This window comes from Myotis myotis, unplaced genomic scaffold (genome assembly GCF_014108235.1).
Source record: "Myotis myotis isolate mMyoMyo1 unplaced genomic scaffold, mMyoMyo1.p scaffold_m19_p_7, whole genome shotgun sequence".
NCBI lineage: Eukaryota > Metazoa > Chordata > Mammalia > Chiroptera > Vespertilionidae > Myotis > Myotis myotis.
This window is the reverse complement of record NW_023416379.1, coordinates 10,472,271-10,498,496: the sequence shown is the minus strand read 5'-3', so window position 1 is coordinate 10,498,496 and position 26,226 is coordinate 10,472,271. Positions and strand designations below refer to the sequence as shown.

The window sequence follows — 26,226 nt, the reverse complement described above, 5'->3', positions numbered from 1 at the left end:
GGGGGGGGGGGGGGTTCCTCCTATAATTTCAAAAAACAGTCTTGAACTTTAAAAACAATAATAAGATGATTAGCAGACATGACCCAACCCCTATTCTGAGCCCTATAGAAATACTATGTCAATGAATTTCACATTTCAACACTTCTATCTTTATCTTATTGGTTCTGTTTGGTCCTCATAATAAAAAGCTATTCAAATCACTCCTTGGTCAATGTTTATTAGGGCTAGGACCTAACTCCACGTGCCTGTAGCCTTCTTCCAACAAAGTTCAAGGCCCTGAGCTAGGTGTTACACACTGGTGAGAGGGTTAGCAGTGAGAAGGTGTTGGGGGCAAGGGCAAGGGTGCCGGCCGGAAGGAGCAGGGCAAGCTGCTGGAGGTGCCTACATCAGGGCTGGTCCTTGAAGAAATGGGATGTGGACTTATGCACATGAGGGCGGTGGGTAAAGAGATACACTTTCAGCATGTTGTTGCTGCATCTCCAAAATGAATCTCTGATTTAAAAATGATTGTTCTGTCCATAAAGGGAGCCTGGTGAGTGGGCCCTGGAAAGAGCAAAACTTAACGTGAATGAAAACTTCCTGCTTGTGGGGATCCTCGAAGAGCTGGAAGATGTGCTGCTGTTACTGGAAAGATTTTTACCTCATTACTTCAAGGGTGTGCTCAGTATCTACAAAGACCCAGGTAACTGTAAGCACGTGCTTCCCTGTTTCTAGCATTAGTCACCTTGAAAAGGACTCTGGAAATACAGGAGTGAAGTCGTCTCTTTTGTTAAGGAAGGTAAGTCCCCCTGGCTCGCAAAGCAAGGTTAGAGCCATCAGATACGAATGCCCAAACCTTGAGCCTCAGGTCCAAACATAAAGTCGCCATGTTTTAAAGGTTGATGGTTCCATTTCTCCTGCCTTTGGAATGTGAAATCTGCACTGTGTCCATCAGCCTTGTTGCTGATGAGCATGTTGCTGGGGTGAACTAATGCGTAGGTTTTGCATGTCTGGGGTCCATTGATGGAAACGTGAAGCGGCGAAGGAACCATCGTGCAATGAAGTATCTCTGGCTCTATTTCCAGTTGACAAAAACACTCTGGCGAACAAAATCCTGGCAAATAGAATAGATAGAGCAGCAAATTGAAAATACAATTATGATTTTATCCTGGTGAGTGCAGGGGTTTCCAAATAAAAGCAAGAAAGAGGATGCAGCAAAGCAATTACGAAGGTTGCCCACAGTATCACGATAAATACAATTACTTTCAGAAATCCATTCGCTTTTGTCATTATTATTTTATCCTGAGAGGAAAGACAAATGAGATTGTGTGTTTCCTTCCTATTCTCCTAGGCCTTGCATATTTACTCACTCATCTGTTTATTGTTTCATTCTGTCATCTGAAATGGGAGGCAGCCTTCTGCCTTGGAGAAGTGAGGAGCAGCCAAAAGGCTCTTCAAATAGAGCCCACCGCCTCAAATTCCACAGCCAGGCACCACACCTGGGTCCTTGGCAGGTATCCATGCCCAAGTAAACTGGTCTTTGCCTGGAGGAGCCCTGGATTCTGTTCCATAAGGTGCCCTCCCACACCCAGTGTTGCGCTGGAGGAAGATGGCTGGGGATGCCACCTCTGTCTCCCAGCTCTCTCATCCAGAGATAAATCCCCATGTACCCAGAGGCAGGGACATGACCAACAATCTCAAGGTGTGCCTGCCTGTGTCTCCTCAACAGGAAATGTGGTTTGAAAAACCAGATGCATAATAAACCCTAAATAGTCGGTTTGGGAAATTAGGTCTTCCTTTGCCCTTTTAACAATTTAAAGAATTGAAGGAATTTAAAGAAACCCGATGTGATCAGTTTTTAGTTCTGTAAGACAAGAGAAGCTCTGGTCTTTATGCAAAATGGGATCTTATCCTAAATGAGACTCCTTTGATGAAAAGGTTTACATTATTCTTTGTTATTTTACCTCTTTGGCTTGATCTTGTATGGCACAAGAGCATGCAGGTTGCACGTGTGTGTGTGTGTGTGTGTGTGTGTGTGTGTGTGTGTGTGAAACATAGTACGAGATAAAAGACTGACTGAATCCTGGAGACACCTAGTTGTCAAACAAGATGAATACAGTCTTGTCCCAGCATCTGGGAAGAGTATCAGTGAGCCCACACCACATGTCATCCATCCTGGGATCGGGAAGCGACACTAACTCAGATCCCAGATGCCAAGCTCAGCACATTGCCGGTCAACATCGGGGGTGTGGGCCTGAGGACTTAGATGAGGACATTTTTATCTTTGTTCTTCTTAAACACAAATACACCACAAACAAAAGGCTTATCCCAAAGAGCCCACTTAACTAACTGCTGTTATCAGGTTATATCATCTTGATTTCCCAACTGTTTGCTTCATTTAAATGCACGACTTCTCAGAAACTGTGGGCCTTGGTCCCATGACTGTAGGCATGTTAATTAAAGTAGAACGTATTTCTGAAAATTGAATTACCGTTAGTTTGTTTGCCTTCAGCCACAATCTTTCCACCTATTAATTAAAGATTCTTCCCCCTTTGAGTTTGGGATAGCAGGATATTAATACTCTGAGGCTTCCTCCGAGAGAGAATAAGGGACATCTGATCCCCTGTGTAGTGGGTGAGAGGTTTCTATAAACCCAGGGCCAGCACACACCCAGTTGACACAGTCCAGCTGTACTAGAGGTTAAAATAGTGGAACACATCTATACTGCCTTCTGCACCGCCCTCAGGTGCACCTGCCCACCCCTCCACCCCAACAATGAAGAAATGAGAGGGTCTTCGGGACTCTGGCCTGAATTCAGTTCCTGAATTCTGGTTGTTACATATTTTGAATGTCACCTCAGAATCATTCTTCAGCTGCCATATGTCATATACACAACAAATGAACCTCTGAATGATTCTTCAGTAATTTCCACTGTCTCCTGATCTGTTGGCATCTTCTTGAGAGATTTTTCTATGATGGCATTGAAGGCCAAGCAGCTCCATACTTGCTATGTCCCAAGGACTCTCCACGTCCCCGAGGCAGGGACAGGAGACGACATGCCCTCCTGGCCAGCTTCACAATAGGTTTTAGTTCTGCAAAGACTAAGCACCTGTATTGTTTTCTCGTGGCCACACACCAGGGAGTTGGTGTCAAATCAGTTAAAAGAAGAGCCACAGTGAGGCCTTGGTGCATTTTTAGTCTAAAACCACAGATTTTGGCACACTCGAATCATTGCTCTTGCCCTTTATAAAAGAATTTCTATAACTGAGTAGCCTAGGGAACAAAGGGAAGAAAAGCCAAAAGGTAAGACATTGAGGAACCTCATGACCTTTAAATCCTTGTGGATGACCTGCCCGTGGAGTTGGACTAAGATGCAAACACTCCCCCAGCCGTTCTTCTGTAGTGTATTTCCTGTTAAAAAAAATGCAGGTGTGCTCTGATTTTTACTAATCCCCTTCCAACAACACGAAAAAATATTTATACCAGTCCCGTTGCTAAGAAAAGACATAAATAGCAATGACTATTTGGGAGCTGGTGAAAAAAGTAATGTCTGTCATTCAAATGGGTTGTCACTTATTCCAGATTAGAATGATTTTCATTAATTCTTTCCAATCAGTATGACTTGTTCCAACACCCGCCCTTTAAAGAAATTAATAACTTCTTCTTTAAATAGCAGCTTGCCTGTTTGCCTTCCCCTCTTTATTTCTTGTAGGCAGGTATGCTGACAAGTCAAGTTGTTTCCTACCAAACATATGTATTTGAGACACTTAATTTTTAGAAAATGTTTGTTAGAGTTATTTTATATTAAAGTTTGCATTTGGTAGAGACCTGGTTAGTGTATCTCAGAAGTTTATGATAGTGAGTACTCAAGGTGAAATGAAAGTGAAAGTTTTAGCATGAGGGTAACAAGAGAAGTTGCTGATATTGCTACAAGTGTCTTGGGCGAGTGTTCAGTGAACTCAACCCCACCGGGGTATCAGTCTGAGTTAGGGAGAACTGAGGCCCAAACAGTCTCATTTCTAATTGTTTAAGCTTGATTACATTTGCTCGTGGCTTACCCTTTAAAAATGAGAAACTGAAGCCAGCCCGAAGAATTTGAGAGACTGACCCATAGTCAACCACCAAATTGTGAAAGAGGCAGAACTCATATTTCTGAGCCCTGAGTGTTAACGAGTTCATGTATATTTTTCCTCTTTAGATCTTAAAAACTGGCACACTGTGAGCTATCAATATTTTTCTTAGTCATAATTTCCTTTGGAGCTAAAATCACAGTGGTGTTAAAGGCCAAAATAAATAAACAAATTGAAGACAGAGCATATGTGAATATTTGTGATAGGATCAGTCATTATGTAAACGTCCCTCATAGGAACCTTTGCCTTGGCAAATAACTGAGCTGTTCTAGTTCAATATTGCCATCTAGCATCCAGACATGGAACTCTGTGACCTAATATTAACCCATTACTTTCCATTTGTAGCATGACATTAATATTCATTCTCAGCCCATTTTCATTACAAATGTAAACATTGGAGCCACAGTAGGGACTTACTAGACTTTTGTGAGCCACCCTGAAAATCTGGCCACCAACTATTACAGAGGAAAAATGTGTAATTCCAAACAAATGACTAATTTTGACCATTTAAGTTCATTCATAAAGTGGATGTTTTGTTTTTTAAAATATTTTTACTTAAATATGTTTATAAATAATAATGATAGAGTACAAATTTAAATATTATCCTTTTACTCAGCATGAATGATGCTTAGACCTCCCAACAGGAGTATAATAGTGTACTCTCTGAATTAATTTGCTTTGCAGTATTTAAATCTGAAGACATTGACAGAAAATAATAGCAAATATGTCAGAGAAATTTTAATATAGTATTCTATAGGAAAAATACAGGTTTTCAACTATCAATAAAAATCTTAATAAGTTAAAAAAACACTATGTGATTAAATCTTGGCCTGTGTATCATAAAGAAAAGTCCTTCTTTAAAAAAACAGCAGTGAGTTGGGGGTTAGAAGAGACTTCTAGTCCTCTTTCTGCTACGGGTTCTGCCCATATGACCCTGGCAAGTGTAGCTTTGGGCGGATGATCTCTAAGGTTTGTATTATTATAACACTAAAGTGTCACATCGGATGTTTTAAGGTTGCTTTCGTTTTTAACACAATTATAGGGTGCTTGCCCCACCCGAAAACAAACAAACACCACACAACTTTGAACATTCCCCATTGCCTTACTTATTAATTTCGTTTTAGTTATGGAGACTATCGCCACCTAGAGGACATGACGGAATCCTGGCTAGAGAGTTATTCCTTCAGAATCGGTTTCTCCCTGTAACAAGTGATCAAGACAGGGATCCCAATTCAAAATCTCTGGTCACATTGTCCAGCCCTTTCTCTGCATACCTTATGCATTTTTGTCAAGAAGACAGGATATCATAATGATTAGAGCACAGACTCTCAAGTCGACAGCCTAGGTGCTACAGCTGTTCCTCCACTCAGCACCTGTATAATCAGAGGCAAACTAGAAGCCCTCTAAGCCTGTTTCCCCACCTGTATAATATACATAAACAATACTGTCTACTTCACAGGGCTATTGGGAGATGTATCTGACCAAATCCATGTGAGCCCCTTAGCCCAGAACTTAGCATATGACAAGGATTCAATAATTAGCTATTGGCCTGCCAGTCTCATCAAGGGAGAGAGATGGGGCCTGTGTCTGTGAGAAATAGGACGTCAGGCTCTCTTTCTAACTTGTACATTTGAGAGAGGTGAGAGAGAGAGAGAAAGAGAGAGAGAGAGAGAGAGAGAGAGAGAGAGAGAGAGAGAGAGGCTTGACTTATTTCAGCAGTGACAGCTGACCCATGACTATGAAATTGCGTGCCTTTAGAAAACAGTATTTCTGACTTAAGGGAAGGGGACAACTATTTTCTGGCCAATCCCTTGTTCCTCAGACAATCCACACATCATCTAGCCACTGTTTTGTGGTTTTATTGTTGTTGTTGTTGGTTTTTTTGTTTTTAATCATCCGTTTTTATGCCTTAATTCTTACCAGAAATATCAGGGAGTTAAGATTTCAACATTAAATGTTGAGATGTGATTGGGCCAGTTACCATTAACTTGTGCTGAGTGTTGAAGTTTTCAAACTGCTATGTATCATGTAGGATAGGTGTCCAAAGATTTTATGGAGTTTTTCTTTTAAGTAAGACCCTAAGATTCGGTTCTTTAAAAAAAACTTCAGTTCGTATTCCATGTGCCCAATTGAGTCCCTCAGAACGCTGCTAATGAATTAAACTGTACAGCAGGGGGCGATGTCTCTCCATTTTCTCAAGAAAGTGCCTGTGGTTTCCTAATAGTTTGTTGCATCTGTAGACTGGAGTTTGCTAGTACATAAGGCTTGAACACAGATGTACAGTTAGGCTCAATTTGGGGTCTAAAAATGGGATCCTGAATATCAAAGGATTCCAAGTACAATTGATTGCAGTGGTTTAAAGTGTGTTATATGAGAGTTAATTTTGGGGGGTGGAAGGGATAGAGTTTTATAATGAAATAAGTTTCTGTGGATTAAAAGAATATACAGTAGTTCCCCTTTATCCATAGAGTATATCTTCAAGACCCCCCAGTGAATACCTTAAACAGTAGCTAGTACAAATCATATATATATATATATATATATATATATATATATATATACACACACACACACACACACACACACACACATATATATACATAGATATATATACATATATACATACATTAGAGGCCTGTTTCACGAAAAGATTTGTGCAATAGGCCTTCCCTTCCCCTGGCTGCTGGCACCGGTTTTCCTCCGGCACCTGGGACCCAGGCCTTTGCTCCGGCTGCAGCCGCCTTCAAGCCTTCGCTGCTCCAGCCAGAGCCGCCTTCAAGCCTTCGCTGCTCCGGCCAGAGCTGCCTTCAGTCTTCGCTCCGCTGCTTCATGCCTATGTATGCAAATTAACTGCCAACAAAGATGGCGGTTAATTTGCATATCTCGCTGATTAGCCGATGGGGGTGTAGCGAAGGTACGGTCAATTACCATGTTTGTCTATTATTAGATAGGATATATATATGTATTATATATATATATATATTATATATATATATATATATATATATATACTATGCTTTTTTTCTCTACATACTTTCCTATGGCAAAGTTTAATTTATAAATTAGGCACAGTAGGAGAGTAACAATAACTAAAAATGGAATGATTATAACAATATACTTTAATGTGAATTTTGTCTGTTTCTCTCTCCTTCTAAGAATATTTACTGGACTCACTTTTTTCACTAAGAAAGCACTTCATGGCTTCTCTTTGGCATATCTGCATTGCCAGCATCACTACTCTTGAGCTCTGGGGCCATTAATAAAATAAGAGTGACTTGAACACAGTAGATCTGCTAACCCAGATGGTTACTAAGTGACTAACGGGTGAATGGTGTATACAGAATACACATTCTGGACAAAGGGATCATTCATGGCCTCGGCTGGACAGAGAAGATTCCATCATGCTACGCAGAAGAGCGCACAATTTGAAACTTATGAATTGTTTCTTTCTAGAGTTTTCCATTTAATATTTTCAGACCCTGGTTGACCCTGAATCCATAAAAAGGGAAACCACAGATAAAGGCAGACTACTGTCTAGCATCAACTATGGTTTTATAGAAGTAATCGTCATTCTACAACCTCTGGATTAAACCGATGCTATCTTTCAACTTTCATTTCCATGTTTATTTCCTACTTTCTATTGCTTTTGTGCTGCAAAAAACTCAAAAACACTCTGGCACCTGGCAGAGACACAGCCTTTGGTCAGGAGGAATTCATACTACACACATTTACAGACACCAATGAAGTTGTTTAAAGAACTCAATTATCATTTATAAAATTAGGTCTATATTCTAGACCAGTCTGCTATTGGCTCATCTCCATCAATATTCTTCATAAAGATTGGGTTTTCAGCAGTCATGTGCTAGCCAGAATCTAATCACATTGACGTGTGTGTGTGTGCGCACACGCGTGTGCGTGTGTGTACACGCACCCATTCACTCAAACAACTAAACTTCTTAATATATAGCAATCATATCTGAGTGAATAGTCTTGGTCACAAATGTATTAATAGTTCCTAAGTAATAATTTGCATAGAAATTTACAGTTTTTAAAGCTCTTTCAGATGCTGGATCTCATTTTATTTTTTACACGAATCCTCTGAAGGTGAGGAAGACAATAGCTTTTGTCTCATTTTCTAAGCAAGGAAGATGAGATTCAAAGAGGTTGAACAACTAGTTTGCCCACAGTTACCAAGTCCTAAGTGACCACAGACACTCAAGTGTCTGTCCCCAGTGCTACCACAAACACCATCAACTGTGACCCTCTCATGATTCTTCATTATCACTAACTCAGAGGTTATTGGGTATTAAACCCAATATAGTACATATTACAGTAGAAGGTAAGTGCTTAAAATAAAATTTTATAGATTACTTTTTAATTTTTGTAATTGCAGTTCACATTCAATATTTTATAGTAGTTTCAAGTGTATAGCATAGTGGTTAGACAATCATATGCTTTTACAAAGTGACCCCCCCAATGTTTCAAGTGCCCACCTGACACCATACATCTATATACATATATAAAAGCCTAAGCGACCGAACCACCAGTCGACCAGTCACTATGACGTGCACTAACCACTAGGGTGCAGACGCTCAACACAGGAGCTTCCCCTGGTGGTCATTGTGCTCCCACAGCGGGAGCACTGCTCAGCTGACCGATGGGTGCCAGATACCGGGCTCATGGCTGGCAAGCGCAGCTGTGGTGGCGCAAGCCTCTCCTTCCTCCCCTGTGCTACTGAGTGGCAGTGGCATGGCTTCCGGCTCGGCCACCTGCTGCTTCACACATGACTACATCCCCCAAGGGGTCCTGGATTGCAAGAAGGTGCAGGCCAGGCTGAGGAACCCCACTGGTGCACGAATCCATGCACTGGGTCTCTAGGAGTTATTATAATACTAGAGGCCCAATGCACGAAGATTCATGCAAGAATAGGCCTTCCTTCCCCTGGCTGCCAGCACCACCTTTGCTCTGGCCGGAGCCGCCTTTCTGCCGGGGTCCAACCCCAGCGGGTCCAGGGGTCCCCAAAGGTGTAGACGGAGTCAGCAAAGAAGGAATGACATGGAGGCAGCGTTCAGTTGATCAGCAGCCTAGCCAGGATCTCCAGCCAGGATCTCCAGCCAAGTTCTGGTCTCGATCTCCAGAGAGGTTCTGCTTCAGATCTCCAGCCAGGTTCTGTGTCCATGGTCTCTTGCTAGGTTCTCCAGCCAGGTTCTGTCCAGGTTCTCCAGCCAGGTTCAGTCACCAGGTTCTAGTCAGGTTCTCTTGCCAATTTCTGTAGTCAGGTTCAGTCCAGGATCTTTTGCCATGTTCTCTCGCTAGGTTCTGTCTCTAGGTTCTGAGGCCAGTTTCTGTCCAGGAACTTTTGCCATGTTCTCTCCAGCGAAGTTCTTCTGTCTCTAGAGAACGTTCTGTGTAGGTTCTGTGCCTAGGTTCCGTCTCTCTTGGTTCCATATTCTAAGTTCTGTCTCTTGCTGTCTTACTACATCTGTATTTATACCAGTTGATTCAATCCTACCAATCTCTATTACAAAGGTTAGGGCGTTTCTTATCTCCATTCCAGGAGGTAAAGATTATGTAGCTTAAGCATGATTGTTCGTAGTTAAAGTGATTAATTACCCACCTGGCACTAGTTAAGAGGTTTTATTCCCTCCCTAACTTCAGGGGAAAATCCCTACCTGGGGAAATAACCTTTCTCAGAGACCTTGGTTAAAACACATAGTGCCAAGAAGGTGAGCAAACATATTAAGAACAGTATGCCATATATGCCAGGTCCCTTGAAACAGCAAGCATGGACCGGCTCCCGGCACCTTTCCACCTTTACATGCTGCCCAAGGGCCCGGAGCAGCCGGGGTGGGGCAGAATGCCTGCATCATCACCATGGCGATGACACAAGCATCCCGGCCCGGCTGCCGCCATCTTTTTTGCATCAATTTGCATATTCCCTCCTTATTGGCTGTGAGTGCCGCCATCTTGTCATGAAGTGACTGTCAATTTGCATATTCTGTCTTTATTAAATAGGATTATTGCCTATATACTTTATGCTGAACTTTACATCCCCATGACTATTTTATAACCACCAATTTGTAGTTCTTAATCCCTTCACCTTTTTCACCCAGCCCCCCAACTCAACCCCTTCCCTTCTGTCAACCATCACTCTGTTCTCTGTATCTATGAGTCTATTTGTCTTTCCTTTTTGCTTATTTATTTTGTTTTTTAGATTCCACATGTAAGTGAGATCATATAGTATTTGTCTTTCTCTGTCTGCCTTAATACTCTCTACATAATACCCTCTAGGTGCATCCATGCTGTCACAAATGGTAAGATTTCATTTTTTATGGCCAAGTAATATTCCACTGCTTTTTTAATCCACTTGTTTATCGATGGGCACTGGGTTGCTTCCATATCTTGGCCATTGTAAATAACATTGCAGTGAACATAGGGGTGCATATATTCTTTCAAATTAGTATTTTGGGTTTCTTTGGATATATACCCAAAAGTGGAATCGCTGGGTCCTAAGGCAGTTCCATTTTTAATTTTTTGAGGAACCTCCATTCTGTTTTCCATAGTGGCTGCACCAATCTGCATCCCACTAACAGTGCACAAGGGTTCCCTTTTCTTTACATTCTCGCCCACACTCGTATGAATTACCTTGGTCACAAAAGAATGTGAGTTCAGAAATCATGATAAATCACTAAGGTATTATCTTAAGCCAGTGTGTCATAATCCATATAGAAGAAAATAATTTTGAAAATAGATCCATTTGACAGCATTTGATACCTTTCTGGTGGGGGCTGGGAAGTGGTAGGGAGCAATATTGCTAGACTTTTATAATGGTGTCTAGAAATGAAAACTGAAAGCATATAACTGTTTTAACTATATCTGTTTAGTAAACAGTTAAAATTAACATATAATGTAAACATTCCTTTAAATTAACTCCTAAACACTTAGGGCTTTTGGGGGAATACTTTCTTGAAGGGACATCTGTATTCAGCTTGCACAAATGTCACCTTCTCATAAGGATTCAGCCTCTAATGTGTTTAATTGATTTTATGAAAGCTAAAATTGCAGATATATATATATATATACACACACACACACACTTTTGACTCATTTCAACTATAATTGTTCATTTTATTAGAAATAGTAATTATTCTGAATAATATTTTAAATTGATTTTTCACTCGCTTATTAATTTACTCTTGCCTTGGGACCCTCCTTCCTCCAGAGAAAGCATCTCCAATGTTATTATCTAAGGTTAACAGGAAAACAGGACTTAATTTACCGATATTGATTTCCTAGTAATAACTTTCCTGAAATAGTTCTCTTCTGTGAAAACTGATATTTAAATAGCAGGTATAATCTGAAATACCAGAACAATTCCACAGACACATTCAGCAAATGTTGAAGTGTCTGCAATATGCCAGTCCTGGGGAAGGGCCATGTAAAGATATAGGAAAACCATGTCCAGCCTGGAATCCACCACACGCAGGGCTCGGGGGACACTTCCTAGTACTGATATTTGTGCCAGGCCTTGAAGTTACACAGGTGTTTGCCGAGTAGATGAGGAAGGAGGCATTTGGGGGAGAAAAATATAGCAAGAGTGCAGGCATGGAGATGTGAAGGCACAGCAGTCCCCGGAGTGGGGGAGGCATGAAGGGTGGTCCAGCCTCCGCCTGCTAACCCTGCCTGTGGGAGCTGGGTGCCCCAATTCCTCCAGCCCAGTCACCCTGCTGCTAAGACAGCCCTGCCCAAGGCAGGAACAGTATCAGCAGCCTCAGCTCCCTATGTGGTACAACCTGGAACTGAGCCACATACCAACCCCGGAAGCAGTGGCCAAGCCACAGTTGCCAGAGGGCCATGTGTCACCACCACCCCCATTTCCCTACCCTCTGCCAAGCCTGACCACCACCCAAGGATCCCACACTTCCCAACAGTGCATCAGGGATACTGCCAGGTTCCCAGTTCCCTATGTTGGGGTTCCTCCTTGCTATTTTCCCAGTCTCCTCACCTGAGATCCAGCCTGGGCCACCCATTTGTTCCAGTTGGTATTACTCTGCCCCACTGAGCATCCCACTACATGTCTTCAGATACCAACGACTGCCCTGCCTCACTGCCTAGCTTAGCCTCCTTTGCCCACCAGCGTGGACTTCCCTTCTGTTACCAGTCGCTCCTTGACCCAAGTGTGAGCTGACTGTGTCCCCTGATACTAGCTCTGGTCTTCCTAGCCCCCTTTGCTGGGGGCCCTTGGGATCACCATTCCAGAAGTTTCTTTCCCTTAGCCCCAACCTCCCACACCATGCATCCTGGGAAATTGATCTATTCTAGGTCTCATCCCTCATCCTCTGGGGAACCCCAGATGCCCTCCACGGTGTGGCCAGGCAGGGGGATGTACACTTTTCTCTTATGATTCATTTCTCCAAACGAAAACCTGGCTCATAATATCTGTATGTCGAGGTGAATTTTTTCTTCTTCAGAATTTAATCACTTCTACTCTGAGCAGTTTTTAGTTCAGCTCGACAGGAATATGCTTTGCACTGAGTAAGAATATTACTAAGGGTGAAATTAGTCACCACAATTTTCAATTTCTGGACTTTCCTAATAAACTCTGCAAAGCTGAAATGCTTCTAAAGCCTGGCCAGAGAAGATCAAAGAGAGACCTGCCCCCAGAGGTGAGGTGATCTTTAGAGAAGACCCTGTAGTCTCCCTGCTCTTTCATGCCCAAGGGCCCTTTCACCCCGGGGATTCATGTGGTGATGTGGAAAGAGCAGGAGGCAGAGAATCTCAGAACTGTCTCTACGCCCTTGGCTCATGGCCTTGCCTCTCTGACATTCTTTGCTTATAAAATGCACCCCCAGCTGGGGTGAAACCCAATCCTTACCCATTTTGCATGACTCAACATTTTACCATGGAAGCTTCTATTTTTGTTCGCCTAAATCTTTTTCAAATTAAAAATATTATTTCCCCGTCTGTGTATTTTCCAGACATTTTATCGACATTTGATAAAGTCACATCTTGCAAATGGCACTGGACCGTGACAGAATACAGCGACCAACTACAGGCGCACCTGTGCACAGAACAGGGCTGGTTTTGTGGTTCCTTGCGGGCTATATTAAGCGCATGCATTTCATTGTGCACAAGCCCACAGAGAATCCAGTGTCATGCCCCACAAAGAGCAGGAGAGTTCTCCTTGTTTCAGATACTCTGACGGGAAAGCCTTGCCCTCCCACCACCCCACCCGACCCCAGCTTTGCTACCATGTGCTTCTAGGTACTTCTGCTGCCGTGTCAGAGCCAGACACCACCGAAGCTGTTTTTCACAACATGTGTTCCTAGAATTTGACCTGCCTGTTTTCTAACTATATTTTTTATGTATGAAAGTAACGTGTGCATATAATTAAAAATCAAACAGCACTGAGAGACTGCTAATGAAAAGCAGCCGCTTCCCACTCCAGCCCTCCCCACCGCGGAGCCTTGTTTGCGCAGGGGCGCCCACTCTCAGCACAGCGAGCGGGTTCTGCCGATAACCGCCGCTCTATTTATAACTGCTGTGCACGGGCTGCTGTTTCTGCTTTTATTTATTTGAGCGTTGTTTTTAGTTCTCTTGTTCCATCACCCTTACCTCTACCTCCTCCCCCCGGTCGTCCTAATATGGCAATGACCGTGTTTTAGTTGCATGGCCCCTGTTTGTATTACTGTGACTTGTATACATTTGTTTGTCGCTGATCCAAATAGCATGCTGTCATTTTGTGTCATTTCTTGAATAATTTGTTGTTTTCCCTGGAATTAATTATTGCCTTGGGGTGTTGTTTTTTATTTGCTTAGATTTATTTATAACTCGGAATTTTTGTATGTGCCATTAGTTCTGTTGTACACATATTCTTTTGATGTTTCTTTCCATGTTCTTATCAGATAAGCAGATCCATTCCGTTGACCCACCTCCCAGGACCACTCCCCTTCTCCACCAGAGCTCTGCCTTCCTGTTTCAATGGTGCTGATTACTCAGAAACGCCTTTGGCAGCTTCCCTTGGACACAGCTCTGTGTTGGATCCCTGGCCTCTTGAATCCCACGAATACTGTTTCTGGATTTATTAACTCATTTTATTCCAAGGTACTCCCAAGTAGCTTCCTGATGAAAGGTGCATGGGAGAGGGTGAATTCTCTGAATCACTGAATGTTTGAAGAACTCTACTCTCTCGCTGAATGGCCATTTTGGCTGGGTATAGGTTTCTTCATACACACGTTCCATTTTCCACTTCTTTTCCCCTGACTTTCTCGTTTTTTCTCTCTTTTCCCTGAGGTCTTCCCTTTTTTCCTTTTATGGAATTTTATAACCATATTATCAGCGTGCTGAGTATTCAGTAGCTACTTTTCAAGCTTAAAATGTACATTCTTTTAATTTCTGAGAATGTTTCTTGTCTTATTTCTTTTGAGATTTTATCGCCACCCTTTTCTCTGTTTCATTTCTGGAATGCTGTTGATCAGATTTGAAGCCTTAGGTTCATCCTTTCTATGTGCTTTATTATTTTTTCCTCTCTAATTTTCATCTTTTTTTTTTTTTTACCTCTGGAAGAGTTCCTCAATTTGTATTCCTATCATTCTGTTGAATTTTTTCTCTTCCAAGAACTCTTTTAAAATATTTTTTCTTTTTACATAATATTTTGTTCTAATTTATTAGATGCAACACCACCTTAAATCTCTGAAAATGACAGAGATTTTTTTAAAAAAAAGTTTTTTATTCATTCCCTGTGTTATCTCTATCTGCTCCAGGTTCCTCTTCACTCTTTTTTGGTTGGTTTGGGCCTCTTTTCAGTCCGAAGGCTTTCCTCTGGTAATCTTTGTCCGAGTTTGTATTTGAGGGTGAGGCACTAAAGAGCTGGTTAAAAGGGCTGAGCAATGGGAGAGGCTTATGGACTACAGGATTCTACTTGAGACGACCACACAACACTAGAAAGTTTGCTGGGGGCGGGGGGGCGGGAGGTTACTGATTGTAGGTCTTTTTTCTTTGGTGCTTCTTCAATTTCCCCACTGAGAAATTCCCCAAACATTTGCTTGGGGGATGGGACATGAGGTGGGGCAGGGCAGTGGGGTATACATCTGGTTGCTGCTGTGGGAACAGAAGCTGAAGGTCCCCATTTACCTAATTGTCCTTATTTTAGCCCATGCCTCTCCTTTCTCTCCTCTGGGTTAGCAAATTAGTCTGGAGCCTCTGCCCAAATTCCTTGGAGATTAATCCTATGATTTCCTGCTCCAGGGCAATGGAGAATGCCTGGAGAATGGGGAGAAAGCCTCACAGCACACCTGGCTGCATGCGGCTGTGGGGGAAATGTGGGGCTCAAAAGCTTCATACCCAGACTGCCTGCCTTGTGCCCAGCTTTGCACCTGGGACACCGGGTGCCACCCCTCCATGTCTTAGGGGTTGTGCAGGGGGAGCTGTCACTCCTGATGAATGTATGTCCCCTCTGCCAACACTTCAGATGTGCTTCTTCTGCTCTGCCACATCAAATGTGCTCCCAGAGCTGCTTTTCACCTTCCAGAAACTGGCAGAAGTCTGTCTTCCTCTGACATCCCTCTCCAATTCTTGTCCTTGTGATCTCGCAATCATTTATAAGACGACTAGAGGCCCTATGCACGAAATTCGTGCACTCGGGGGGGGGGGGGCGGGGTCCCTCCGCCCCGCCTGCACCCTCTCGCAGTCCAGGAGCCCTCGGGGGATGTCTGACTGCCAGCTTAGGCCCGCTCCCTTAGTGCTGCTGTGGAGACCGGCTTCTGGCTGAGTGGCCCTGCCCCTGTGGGAGCTCACTGACCACCAGGGGGGCAGATCCTGCATTGAGCGTCTGTCCCCTGGTGGTCAGTATGCATCATAGCGACCAGTTGTTCCATTGTTCAGTCGATTTGCATATTAGCCTTTTATTATCTAGGAATATTCTTTACTGTCATTTTTGTGAAAATCTTCAAAGGAGAGGGATTGAAGGCATGTAATCAGCCTACTGCCTCTGGCTGGGAGTGTCCTAAGTACTTGGACTTAAAGATTGTGGTGACCAGTTTTGTGTCTATAGCTCTTAGCTAGGTCTGTTATACATGCTTCTTTCATGTGATAGCTGCATATGCACCTTCAGCATCTGTGTCTTGGTGAAATAAATAGTACTGGTGAAATTTCAAAAGCAAAACAAACAAAAACAAGAGCCATTAATGATAATTTACTAATTAGACCCCATTGGTTTTTTACTGAATGATGTTGTGATAATGAGGCTCAAAACTACTATTTTTCAAATTATCTCAGAGACAAACCAGGCCTGTATTAGTGATCTCTTTGATGGGAGAGAATGTATATGACAAGAACTGATAAAAAGACACTCTCGTGACCCGAGGCAGAGTGCACGACCATCCAAAGGCACATTCCTATGTAACCCGGTGGAAACATGCGTCTGCATTACATGTGCTCTCATGTGCCACTTCCCTAGTGCAATGCAAGGACACTCCAGCCCTGAGAGTCCAGGGCCTCAGTTGGAGAACACTGTCAGCTAATGTCCCGAAGAAAAAGCAGCCATTGAGAGGGTTTCTCGGCAGCAGCTGCCTTAGAAGCAGTAGCAGCAGCTCATATAACAAATGTTTCATGACGAATGCAAACAAAAGCCAGCTCTGAAATTCCAGCCTCGCCATGTCCAAGCCCGTTCAAAATCTTATAACCGCTCGGTGCGAGTTTTCCCTGTCTAAATGCATTCCATATGAGGCGTGGTGTTAGGGCTGCTGGGATCTCCTGCGTTCACTCTGAAAGTGGTTTTTAAAGCCCAGACTGAAAGGAAACTAAGTCAGTGGGAAAACAAACTCAGAGTAAACACTGAGGCTCAGGTGTGGGAGGTGTGTTTGTTTTCCCCGCCAGGCACACCCCCTGCAATGGGGCTGGAGGCTGGGAATGGGTTAGCTAGCGGTTAGTGGGGCCCCTGCGTCTGCTTCTGTAAGTGTGGTCTGAGGACCGGTGCCCATCTGCAAGCCGTTTGCTACCAGCCCATGATGAGACAAGGGCACGAGTTGAGAATAAGCCTTCAGAAACTTGGATGGTAATTGGGCATGGCTGTGATGATTTTTTTAATGACTAATTTTTTATTTATTGATTGATGAGAGAGAGGAAGAGGAGGAGGAGGAGGAGGAGGAGGAGGAGGAGGAGGAGGAGGAGGAGAAGGAAGTGGAGGAGGAGGGGAAGGGGAAGGGGAAAGGGAAGGGGAAGGGGAAGGAAGAAGACAGAGAAACATCCATTTGTTAGTCCGCTTATATATGCATTCATTGGTTGATTCTTGTACATCTCCTGACAGAAGATTGAACCCACAACCTTAGGAGGAGCTGGCTCAGTAATATGTGGAAAAGCTTCCTCTTAGACCTCGAGCCCAGTGAGATAGATCCAGAATGTCCTGCGGAGGAGCAGAGAAGTCACAGAGGGCATAAATCTGGATCATTTGGCACACAGGCTTGAACATGCAGGCTTCCTTAGGTTCATAGCCCAGGGAAAGATCTAGCGCTGGGAGTTCCTGCCTTTTGTCCCCTAGTCCATGCTCCTTGCCCTTCAGGAGGGTGTCTCGCTTCTCCCTGGGGGCACCAGCCTTACTCTGAGTCCTGAAGACTCCACGATGGTGGAGGGCATGGGCACAGTCTCTGGGCACGGTGAAATGCACGCACCATGTTTGGATGCCTGTTCTGTATTTGTTCTCTCCTCTAACTGAAGACCCAAGTCTCTCTGTTGGTCATGCTTTGCCCATAACCAGAATGAACGCTGCTCATTGGGAGCAAATGGCGTTTCTCTTCTGCTTCTTCCTACACCATCTTTCTGGAGAGATTCCCCCCGCTCCATCCCTGCCTCCCGACTCCCAGCATCCCTGTAGGGCACTCCCACACTTTAAACTGCCCACTCCACGCCAATAGTCCTTGGCATCAGAACCACCGTCTCCTAAAACTTAGCTATCCTGCGGCCCGCTCCCTCCCAGACAATTGTAGAAGTATGAAGGTATTTACAGCAGACAGTCACACAGTTTGTCTTGTCCAAGGGAATTTCTATTAACAATGACAATTATAGTAACTCCTAGAACAGTGCTTTGCACATTATAGGAATTCAATAAAAATTCATTGAAATAATATGGAAGGCATGTACTTTGATAAGCATTTTATGTGGAGTCACTAACTTAATCTTCAGAACAACCCAATGACATAGATACTTTCATTATTCCCATTTTATAGATGAGTAGATTAAATTTAAAGAGATATTAAATGACACATCACTATTTTATGAGGAGATTCCTTAGAAAAAGAATCATTTCAGGTACTTTTTATTATACGTGTACTTCCAATGATTTGAAAGAGCTTTTTAGGGGAAAATATGTTGCTGTATTCATCTAAAGTTGGTGCACTAAAACTACAGGAAGGTGACGTAAACTTTCGTTGGAGCTAGTCCATTATCTTGCCTCTTTGCCGCTTTCCTTCAGCACGTGAGCAACAAGGACAGAGCATGAAACCTCTGTGGCCTTAGTGGGTGGTAATACACTCTACACCCCAGTAGCCTGCCGGGGGTCACACAGCACCAGGCTTTGGACCCAAGCATAACCACCGCACTAACCTGCCACCTGTGGTCTAACGGAGTCCTCCTGAGGTGTGACACTTCACTTCAAGGGAAGAACTTGTCAACAGTAGAAGTGCAGGCATGGGCCATGCTCCCAGAATGAGAGCTTTCTGCAGAGGAGTAGATTTTGAGTAGCACCATTCCTCCTCCCAGGAAACCATACCATCTATACAGCTCTCTGCTCTGCCCACAGTAGGTGTTCTGAATCTGAAGGCCACCACCTGGTCCTTGGGGAATCCTTACACTGGCTCGTCCCTCTTACTCTATATGGAAAAAAAAAAAATACGTGTGTGCCTGCTTTTTCCTGGGAAGCAAAGTATGTTCAGATTTGCGTAGGCGTTCCCAACCCCCCAGGTCAGTAAGAGTCACAGACCGTGGAGAGACCAGCTCTCCAGGTCTCTGCTGCTCACCCCTCCACCTTCCCTTTCCAGGGGCTGCTCCCTAGAATGCCTGCGCACTGCCAACATGCCCCTTCAGCAGGACTTTGAGCCCTATCACAGAAGTGTAAGCCCCGTGAGTGTGAGCCTTGACACAGACAGGCCAGAGCTATGGAGAATGGCCAGTAGGGCTATTGAGTTGTCTCCCAGTCAAAACTGGCCCGATATGGACTGAGGTCAGCCATATTGTTTTAGAACCAGAATACAGAGCTGATGCTCCAAATGGTGACGAAGTCTTGTGTTTGTTCAGGGTGATTTTTGGCTCTGCCGTGCTTCTAGATTGCCACATTATAGCTTAGGATATTGTTTGCCTAAGTATAATAGGGCTTGTGAGTTGGTTCCTGGCATCGATCATGGAAGATTAGCTTACTTTCACCAACCCAGAATCAGCCCCAATGGCTATCAAGAAAGACCACACAACTCCCAGAGTGTCTATAAGTAGATACCAAACCACATGTGTTATTAGTCTTGATCTTAGACCAGATTATTATTAACTTTGCTTTGGTTGAAAGTGTGCCCCATCATATTGTTAAAATAGAGTTTCACAGCCTGTGAGTGACTAGGGTACGTCACTTTTAAGATGTTTTTCCAAAAGAAAATGTTAAATCCCAAATACATTTTTTGGCTGAATAGTTGGTTTTAATGGTCCAGAGTCGAAAACTGTAACTTAATTCCTTGTAAAACTTAAATCAATTTCATGAGGGTTCTGCTAAACAGTTCCCTCTGTTCAGCTGGAGATTTCTACTAGTTCCTAACCCTTCGGATATATTAACATATTCTTTTAAAATGCCAATGTTTTTCCACTTTAAAAAATTCTGTTGTCAGTATCTGACTTCTGTTGACATGCAGTAGCTTATTTGTGGCCTCAATTGTGGTGCTGTGGTTATAGTTTCCCCTTTCTCTCACTCCCTTTTTCCTTGGTATCAGTGAGGGAACACCGTGTCCAAATAACAATCTCCATCTGCAGTTTCCCAAATCGTGCTTTCTGAAGGTGATGGGGGTGGGTGGGAGTGTTGTTCAGAAGTCTGTATCGCTAAGTCGAACTTAATATTAAGTGTGGCTGGGGTCTCCCATGCCTCTTTCAGCCGTGGGATTTATTGGTGCAGTGGCGTCTGCTACATGCCTGTGGCTCGCACTTAATACCACCAGAGACAAGAATGCTGAGCCCTGCTGAAAGGCAGTAATGCATCTGGAGAGCTCCTGAGAAAGATCCAAGTCGTTTTCAAGTTTGCTTAATAATGTGCTCAGAGGTCTAATGTTTTGGGCACAAATAGCAAAACTTCTTCCAATAGCACGTGCTTTAGATATCAGGTTCATGTGGGGCAGGAAGCACTTGCAAAAAGGAATCCACCCAAAAGAAAAAGGCCAAAATAACAGCATCAAAGGCTTAGTGTTTTGTTTTGTTTTACAAAACGGAAAAGAATCTTACCCTGTGAGAGTACCCTTTGCTGAAATAATCAATATCTCACCAAGAGTGGGCGAGATTCTGTAAGTTGGTAAATGCCATTCTTCAGTAGGTATGTAACCGATCTGGGACTATTTTCAGACTTAGAGAGACTTATGAGTCCTGAGGTTGAGTCCTAGGACACAGTCTTCAGATAACGTATGGATGTGTCAGCTTTTCTGGTTGTTAAAGGATATTTATCATTAGCTCTTTGAGCTCAGAAACTGTAAATTTAAGTTCATCTTTTTATGAAACTAATTTCTTTTGAAAGGTACTCCTATCTTCCTTATTTTTCCATAAGTTCCCCTTCATTTTTTAGTAAATTTTATTCTTTTTTTTTTTTTTTACTAAAAATATAGTGCTAGGGAGAAATACAAAGAAGAATTTATTTGTTCTACAAACTCAATATGTGTAGCAAACATGTTTTTGAGCACCTGTGTGTCCGCCCCTGCTAAGGGCAGGAAGTGCTTCTTGGTGCTCCAGGGCCACTGATGAGTGTCCTGATTCTCTTGTCCACCCCCCGGGGGTGATAGGAGATGCTGGCCTGGGAAGCCCCACGGGATTCTAAAGTGATGTCGACACCTCACACACTGAGCAGCACTTGGGGTTGAAAAACCAGCTTAAAGTCTACTGGATTCTCTCAGAGAAAGCAGTGGGGTCTTCAGAAGCAAGGCAACTCCTAGTTCTCTGTTTTCTTTAATCATCTTTGTGGTATTTCATGGTGGCTTTTTTCTTTATTTAAAGGGAGGTAGATCACCCTACAGCTCCATCATGTTGCCATTCACCCAAGTTTGAAAGATTGAAGTCCTCTCAGTTATAATTAAAGATAACCACCACCCAAAATCCTGCCTGAAAGCATTATGCGGAATTTCCAGCTCACCATAGAAAGCACAGATGCCAGATAGCTGGGTGCCAGACACGTGTCTCTCAATCACTACTGTTTCCTCAAGGCCACAGTCAAGAAATATTCAATGGAAAGAGATTTCCCCCTTAAATCCATACAGAGCTTTAATGCACTTAGGACATGCATGTGTCTGGAGTGCATCATTGCAACCCTATTTCTGGGGCTTGGAGTTTTTTACTTAGTGGACAGAGTCCACTGGTAAGCGGCAATGGCTTCAACCCTGGAAGTTTAACAAAAATAGGCTCAGAGGCTTCTTTCATTTGGAATTGTACAGGCTACACACAGTGAGTGTTATAAGCTGGTCCCAGCACCAGCTGCTGAGCTTGAGCCACCACTGCCCTTTAGCAGGCCAAGAGGTTAGCTGGGCCTTTGGGAACCTAGTTCACTTCACCTTGTCCTTGACAGTCTATTAGGAAGCTAATAACTGCACTTTCAGAAAAGCCTTCTTCTGTTAGTGAGGTTTTTTTTTCTCTTTTCCTGAGATGAGAAAGCAGGAGCATATATAGGTCAGGGACGTGGACTTTGGAGCCAATCGACTTGGGTTTGAAATCAGCTCTAATTCGTAGCACCTGTTTAACCCTGGGCCAGTTCCTTAACCTATCTGGGCTTTAGTTTCCTCCTGTCTGAAAGAGGAACATGGTGACCTCACAGAGGGCGGCTAAGGTTTAATGGAGATAATGTACTAGTGCACAAATGTACAGTTTCCAAGGCACTTTTCTGGTCATTTTATTTGATTCCTCATTTTCAGTCTCTCGTAGGGCAGAGTTTTCAACAAGTGCTCAAGCTGGTCCAGTCTTTGAGTTTCAAAGGAGAGCAACACAGTTGTTCCAAAGTCTATTTGTCATAGTGTTGAGTTCCAGTGTTCCCTGGATTGATGCGTAGTGGTGTGTGGCATGAGAACTCTGCTGGCTTCAGCCTTTCTTGTGGTAGTAGAACTGCCCACTTCGTGCCTACTGATCTGGGCAGCTTGACTTCTTGGAAGTGTCTCTGTTTGGAGTTCAGAAGAAATTCTTTTCCTTCTGCATTATTTTTGAAAATCGCCTTTGAAGTCAGTAGAGTTGTTTTCTAATGCAAATGTAGAGGTCACTTGAAGTTGACCAACCACATCCTGTGAAACTTTCCCACTTGCTCTCCTAGTTTATTTTTAATATAAATCAAAAGTAAAACGACATCCGCACCCCATCTCAGATGCAAACTGAAGCCAGACTTTGTTTCCACATATCTGTGAAATGGAGTAAGTAAGCTAATGGGGAAAAAAGAGTGGTGCTAATACTTAGCCATATTCAACCAATACTTGCTAATGCCCAATTAACATTGAGTTTTCAAGAATGGTGCTGTGAGCATAACCCTTGTTTCTTTAATGGACTAGAACTAGGATTTTAACACCAAGGCTCATTAGTCAGAGTCATGGAAACACATTTTCATTACTATGTATGGAGCATTTCAAAATGCAAAGTCTTCTTGGCTTTCTGAAACCTAATCTATTGTGCCTCCCACACCTAGGCCATTTCCGTGTAGTCGGCTTTAAGTGAGCTCAGAAATTTTCATCAGGAAACAGCAACCACCACAGAAATGCAAAACAAGGGGATGATCCATGTCTGTGCATGCAAATGTAGATGATCATAAAAATGTCATTTTTCTCAAATTGGCATACAATTTAAAGAAATTCTTTTAACTTAAAGTGATTCTCAAGCTCATCTGGAAAAATAAACATATAAGATGGCCAGTGATTTTTTAAAAAATCAAAAGGTATTTGCCCTATAAGATTCTAAAATATTAGAAAGCTCCTGGGCTTAATATAATGATGTAAAGACACAAGCTCAGACAGACAAGCCAGTGGAACAAAACAGATGCCAATGTAAAAAGTGATGTGCGATATGGTAGGGATCGTCATGAGGAAAGAGTACATGAAGGTGTAAAATGTTGGTTAGTTGTTTAGAGAAAAAATAGAATCTCACATTATACCATGGACCTTAATAAATTTCAAATGGCCTAGAGAGTGAATTTTTTAATAGAAAAAAAAAGAGGAATAGAAGAAAATATAGGTGCCCATTTTTGCAATGATAGGGTTTTGTTAAGGATCTACTAGGCAATAAAACAAATATATATACAAAAAGAGTCAAGAACATATAAACTTAACTGAAACCTAAAGTAAGCATGTTTAAAACTACTTAAGTGGGCAAAAATATTTGTAACAATGATATCATATGGTTAATATAATTAATATATAGTTTTTATATATAGTTTTTATGGATTTTTATAAATCCATAAGAAAAACACTAACAGAAAAAAGTAGGGAAAAAGAAATACAAGTGACCAATAAATATATTTTAAAATAAGCCCAGTCTCACTAATAATCTAGGAAATGCACATTATAATGAGACTTTATTTTCTATTAAATTATTGTTGTCTGTTAAATGGGGAAACACTAAGCAGTATGAGTGTCCCTGATGATGGGAGAGTGCAGAGAAGTTGCATTTTAGGAAATAATTAGGAGACTTCTGGGGCGGGGGGGGAAATTTGGTACAATTTGGAGTAAAGAGTAATTTAACAATACATAGTACCAGCCTTTAGAATGTAATGGCAGGGAACTGATGGAAATATCCTATATCTTCATTGTTGTGGTGGTTTCACATGTATGTAGCTGCCAAAACTCATTGAATTATATTAAAGTATGTGTTTATTAAATGTAAGCTGTTCCTTGATGTTTTGATGAGCAAAAAACAATATTTATAGCATTTGATGCAGTCATTCTAATTCTAGAAAACAAATCAGACAGGTGCATAAAAACTATTCTAATGATGCACTTCACTGTATAGTTAACAATTGCAAAGCAAAATGGACTTAAATATCTAAAAGTAAAAAAAAAATGGTTATATAAATTTTGGTACATCAATATGAAGACTAACACACACTAAACTATTAAAGTTGTGTTTCAAAACCATTTAATGACATAGGCAATTGCTCAAGATATGATTGGACATGAAATGTGGGAGAAAAGGGTAGCTAATAGTATTTATATGATGCCAATTTTATTAGCAAAACTATATAAGCAAGGAATATAGTGAAATTGAAATATCTACAAAATGTTCATGCTCATTAGTCATATCTCTAGGTGATAGGAATCTAGTGATATTTTTTCTTTATTTCCTAATTATTGCATAATAAGCATGTAGAATTTTATTTATTTATTTAAAATATATTTTTATTGATTTCAGAGAAGAAAGGAGAGGGAGAGGGAAATAGAAACATTAATGATGAGAGGGAATCATTGATCGACTGCCTCCTACACTCCCCCAACCCCCGCACTGGGGATCGAATCCACAACCCAGGCATGTGCCCTTGACCAGAATCGAACCTGGGACCCTCAGTCCATAGGCCAACACTCTATCCACTGAGCCTAACCAGCTAGGGCAAGCATGTAGAATTTTAAGTTTTGGGAAAGTATTATTTGTTTTAGGACAATAATTGAATGGTCAGATAAAAATTACATGTGACAGAGAGAAGCAGAAGCAGTGTCCCCTAGACCGCTGTGACATTGCTAGAATCACACAGAACTTGAACCCCTCTCTTCCATGTACTTTTCTGCACACGCAGCAACATTGACTCCCCTGAGTAAATGAAGAACGTCACTCTCTAGGGGGCAGTGCAGATCCATGCAGATGCAATCCAGGGTTCCACTTTTTGTCTCTTGCCAGCCTCTCTCCCTAAAGACTTCCAACTTCTTATCAGCAACTCTCCTTTATATTTCGACAAATTGCCTACCAAATTCTAGCCAATGGTCCTTTTAAAATCCATCTCTAGTTATATACATCCCCGCCCCCCCCCGACAGCCTTTTCTCGATGTATATAGGAGATGTGAACTCGTGTGACAATTTCTAGTCCTGAGATACTAAAATTCTATGTCTCTACTTAACTCTTTAGTAGTCTAGAAACTATTATCTTGACATGTGAACTATTGTGTGAACACCGTAAAGGCAGGAATTGGCTTCCTGGGTCTGAACCCTTGACCATTTGTGGTAACCATGAAGATACTTAGGATGGTTTAATTACATGAGAGTAGACATAGGTCTTTTTTTACCACAGAGTGACTGTCCTTGATCTGAAAACAAATTGACTTTACTCTGCAGTAGCTGACTTGCCTTCCTCCCCACAAGTCATCATAACATTAATATTAAATGTCAGCGTCACAGTTTAGCCAAACCAGATGTGAACTGTGCCACTAATTTCATGCCAGGGAGGCAGGTTTGACTATGCATCCTTCATATGCTTTTTATTGAGTGACTACAGGTGGCACCCGATAAAGTCTGCATTCTCTGGTATCTTGAGGCCATTGATTTGTTAGGTTTGTAGGTGTGGACACTCCAAGTTCTGCTCAGCCTCCCTCATGTTCCATAGCACAGTTCTAAAGGAATGTTAAAATGACATTTGCCTGTTTACTTTTCCTCTTGGCTGATGGGGATTCTTTCTGAGAGGTAAACACGAGAATTTTCAGGGAGTAAAGTTTAGACTTCGTTGATATTTTTTCAATAAATTATACTTTCAAAACTCCTTTAAATGTAAGTGGTAAAAGTAAGAGCCATGGGCTTTTCTTTGGAAACGTATTAGCCATAACCATCACACCTCTGGTGGATATAAATTGATTCTGAGTTTTATAGAAGTAATGATTAATTGTACAAAAATGTTGAGAGTTGGGAGATGTGGGAAAATGGAATGTGAAGTTGGATTGGT

The 26,226-nt window shown here is 42.3% G+C and overlaps 1 protein-coding gene across 4 annotated transcripts in view; it reads left to right on the top strand.

Moving 5' to 3' along the window:
- Positions 1-26,226, top strand: part of UST (uronyl 2-sulfotransferase) — a 264,462-nt gene that overhangs the window by 212,670 nt on the left and 25,566 nt on the right. For 2 of the 4 annotated variants that reach the window (XM_036315989.1, XM_036315990.1), the window contains exon 7: positions 525-682. The exons of the other annotated variants lie outside the window; for them this stretch is intronic. In XM_036315989.1, the coding sequence (XP_036171882.1) occupies positions 525-682 (158 nt within the window). The remainder of the gene's footprint in view (positions 1-524; positions 683-26,226) is intronic. 4 annotated transcript variants of the gene reach the window in all.